General features: G+C 47.6%; 1 protein-coding gene across 1 annotated transcript; it reads right to left on the bottom strand.

Annotated features, from left to right (window-relative positions):
* Window positions 1-2,502: 2,502 nt before the first annotated feature.
* Window positions 2,503-2,803, bottom strand: EV420DRAFT_1531962 (uncharacterized protein). Its single transcript, XM_060472706.1, has one exon. The coding sequence runs from the start codon at window positions 2,742-2,744 to the stop codon at window positions 2,511-2,513; it is 234 nt and encodes a 77-aa protein (XP_060332419.1). The 5' UTR covers window positions 2,745-2,803; the 3' UTR covers window positions 2,503-2,510.
* Between the last annotated feature and the right edge of the window lie 350 nt (window positions 2,804-3,153).

Below are 3,153 nucleotides of genomic sequence, written 5' to 3'. Positions count from 1 at the left end.
CCGTCGTGATGACGTGGGAAGATATGTGAAGCGATGAAAAAGGTGCCAGGAAATGAGACATCGAAGGAAGAAGACAGTTCTTTTCTCGGAGACTGTCAAGCAAGTCCAAAAGACCGTCATCGTTCTGCAAGGCCTGCAGCCAGAAGAAACTGGGCATTGACTTGTACCATCGATCCAACTCACACGGATTTTTCCTGGTATTGGCTTACGATACAGCATGATATCTCCTTGCTGATCTATTACTGGACAAACTGTCGCTATCAGTTCGACTGTTGATGAACATCGTACTACTGAGACACTTACAGAGTGCCATTATTCGAAACTATTTATCTTCTCCACGGCATCTGCTTCGAACGGAGAAGGGAAAATATGCATCAACGTGGTGGGCCTTCCTTCAAGCGCTCGGAAAAGAACGAGCATTTTCTTTCGCGGCATATTGATCTTCTCCAAGGTCCGCTCGGATAAGCGCAGTTCCATATACTGGACGTAATTGATCAATACCAGAGTACCATCAGAGAACCAAAAAATCACATTTGTTGCTCGCCAGCACTGAAACTGCTCCGAACCGTCTGTTTGTCGTTACCAGCCAAAGGGGAATCAAAGACGATACCAGACGCGTACGCCTCCTCACCTCCCTCATGGTAGTGTCTGTACGTACCAGTCAGACCTGAAACGCGTACAGTATCGGGTTCTTCGCCAACCTTTGCTTTGGGTCATTCCGCCCTATAAGCCTCCTGCGGAGACCAATTGACGCTGCGGTTGAATGTTACTCGGCTCTTGCACCACAGCATCATTTTACAGTCCTTCACGTCTAGAGTTCGAAAGCTGCAGCAAGATAGGTATTCCAAGGCGACATCGGATGAAGCTCAGTGAGACGTAGGCGTGCTCCTCTAGAAAAAGGATCACGGGGAGATCAATCGTAGAGAAAGACGGTTAGCTCACGAACGAATGCATTTAGTTCCATTATACGACTCTCAAGACCTCAAGCACGAACCTCCTCTTTCCCTCTATCCCATTCATATATCGTCTGTACCTCCAGCAGTCGATCTCCAGACTGTTAGTTTTACCTGCGCGCGCATCTGGCTCCATGCCATACTATCGTTCTGGTCAAAAGCGACCATAGGAGATCTTTGCCACATCCATGCTTTTGTCGAGTCGTGATGCTTTCAGCTGCATTCTTCCTTCCATTCCGGTTCATGAATATTCGAATCTTCGAGAGCGACAATGAGCTGCTAGTCTAATAGAACAAGGAGTAATCCTACCTGTCAGATATCTCCCTCGATAACCCTGTTGTTATCCTTGATGGGACAGTCTGTGATCTCGACGTTTGTTTTTGTTTGAAGCTTCGTATAGAAGGTCATCCGCCTCTAGTTGCCTTCGTTTCCAAGTTGCCGTGGTCTTTATCCTTCCTGAAGCATTCCTATGTCACTGAAAATTCTGAGTACGCACCTATTTCTCCTATTGCATTCGTTCACATTCGTTATCGACTACTTCAGCTGGTACTTCCGTTCCGAAACATGCGCCCGTGAACAGTGACCGAATGTGAAGCTGCAAATCTAGAATTGTAGCGACTGAAGATGATTTGTTACAAAGGTTTGGGCTGTCAGTTGGTCGTTAGAAGCCGCCCTATGATAATGATAAACTGCGCACCTAACGCAGGCGAGTTCAGCCTTCTTCCAGTCCGAGAGCTCAAGGTCGATCCGATCATAAGGATGGTGTGCTTGTCTAAACTCGTCTATCGGTGAACTGATTTTGTTGAACGGCGCCATTCTGAGAAAATTTCCTTTCTGGAGTAGAAGTTGAAGCAAAGTTGGACGGAGCACTACTCGTGGTCTGTGCGATGAAATCGGTAGTTGCGATGTTATTGATGTTAAGTCGCAGTGCAATGAACAATTTGTTGGGTACGTTCAAGTTGGTGCAAAGTTGGTGTCTTCTTGAGCTCGAGTTTGGACAAGGAAAAAGAATGGAGAGATACAAATTTCCATTGAGTCTATCTGGGGGAAGTGAGCTCGAAGGAACACAGAAGGGAACAAACGACATATCTAGGTTAATGGAGAGAACTTAGAAGGGGAAGGAGCGCCAAATAATCATAAATACTTCGGATCTACGTGCCGAGTAGGCTTTCTGCATATAGGCGCCAGTTTCGCTTTTTCCTCATCTATGTCATGAACCTCGCAAGTACTTTGAAGCTTTGACATTGCAGCTCCCTGAGGGCCTGTGCCACCAGGTGTCCGGGGTACTGCCGAGGGTCCGACGCGTGGCTTCCGTCCTCATCATTACTCCCACTGCGTTCGCCGACAGTTAAAACAGCCAAATTCCGAGTTAAAGCCAAATATTAAGAGCTCAGTATTGATTCGCTAGTTATGTGCAAGTTCTTAATGTAGTTTGGGTAGTCGGGATTCGTGCTGAAAATTTAGAAGATTGATGGTCTGGAAAGGAAGGATACGGCAATGGCCGAACCACCGCTTATGCATTCGGCATACCATGCTAATCGGGTGGTATCGGATGCTTCATTGTGCATTTTCCGACAATCGAATAACATCCCAACATTTTCTGTGCTCTGTGTCGGACCAGGTCGGACTACCCAAGCCCTGGCCTGAGCCTGAGCCTAAGCCTGAGCCAAGCCCGAGCCCGGTAGGGCTTGGGCTCAAGCGCTCAGGGCTCGGGCTTATGATTTCGAAAGCCAGGCCCACCTTAAGCCAAGCCCAAGCCCTAAAAGCCAGGCCAAGCCAGGCCCTGTACATCACTCGTCGGACCTCTCTCAAAATTCTTCTTACGTGCTCCCCGACACTGATTGTCTTCCTCATCAGCTTTCGACGAGACCTCTGGAAAGATGCCACAAGCATGGCATTTGTCTACTGGGGACGATTCGAGATACCTTCTAGTTTAGTGTTGAAATGGACCCCCCGACCGCTCTCTTGAGTCTGACTCCTTGTGATCCATTTAACGGTCAAAATCCCTCTCATCAGTCACTTTGAACAGTAGACTTAGCCCGCGGCTTAAACCAATCCCTTCTCTATGAAAGCGATCCTGTAACACATCTCGTATTCGCCTAATCCCGTATTCGCCTACCATCACCGTAGAGATCTATTTCACGTAAACGTTCCAGTATCTCACCAGAGTGGTCATTTTCAGAAAGTGGACTCAGTTATG

Source organism: Desarmillaria tabescens, assembly GCF_030435595.1.
Source record: "Desarmillaria tabescens strain CCBAS 213 chromosome Unknown EV420scaffold_12, whole genome shotgun sequence".
In the NCBI taxonomy this organism is placed as follows: domain Eukaryota; kingdom Fungi; phylum Basidiomycota; class Agaricomycetes; order Agaricales; family Physalacriaceae; genus Desarmillaria; species Desarmillaria tabescens.
This window is presented reverse-complemented; position numbering and strand designations above follow the sequence as displayed.

Bases quoted from the DNA above. Each gene is read 5' to 3' on its own strand.
- EV420DRAFT_1531962 (XM_060472706.1), bottom strand. From the start codon at position 2,744: ATGTACAGGGCCTGGCTTGGCCTGGCTTTTAGGGCTTGGGCTTGGCTT.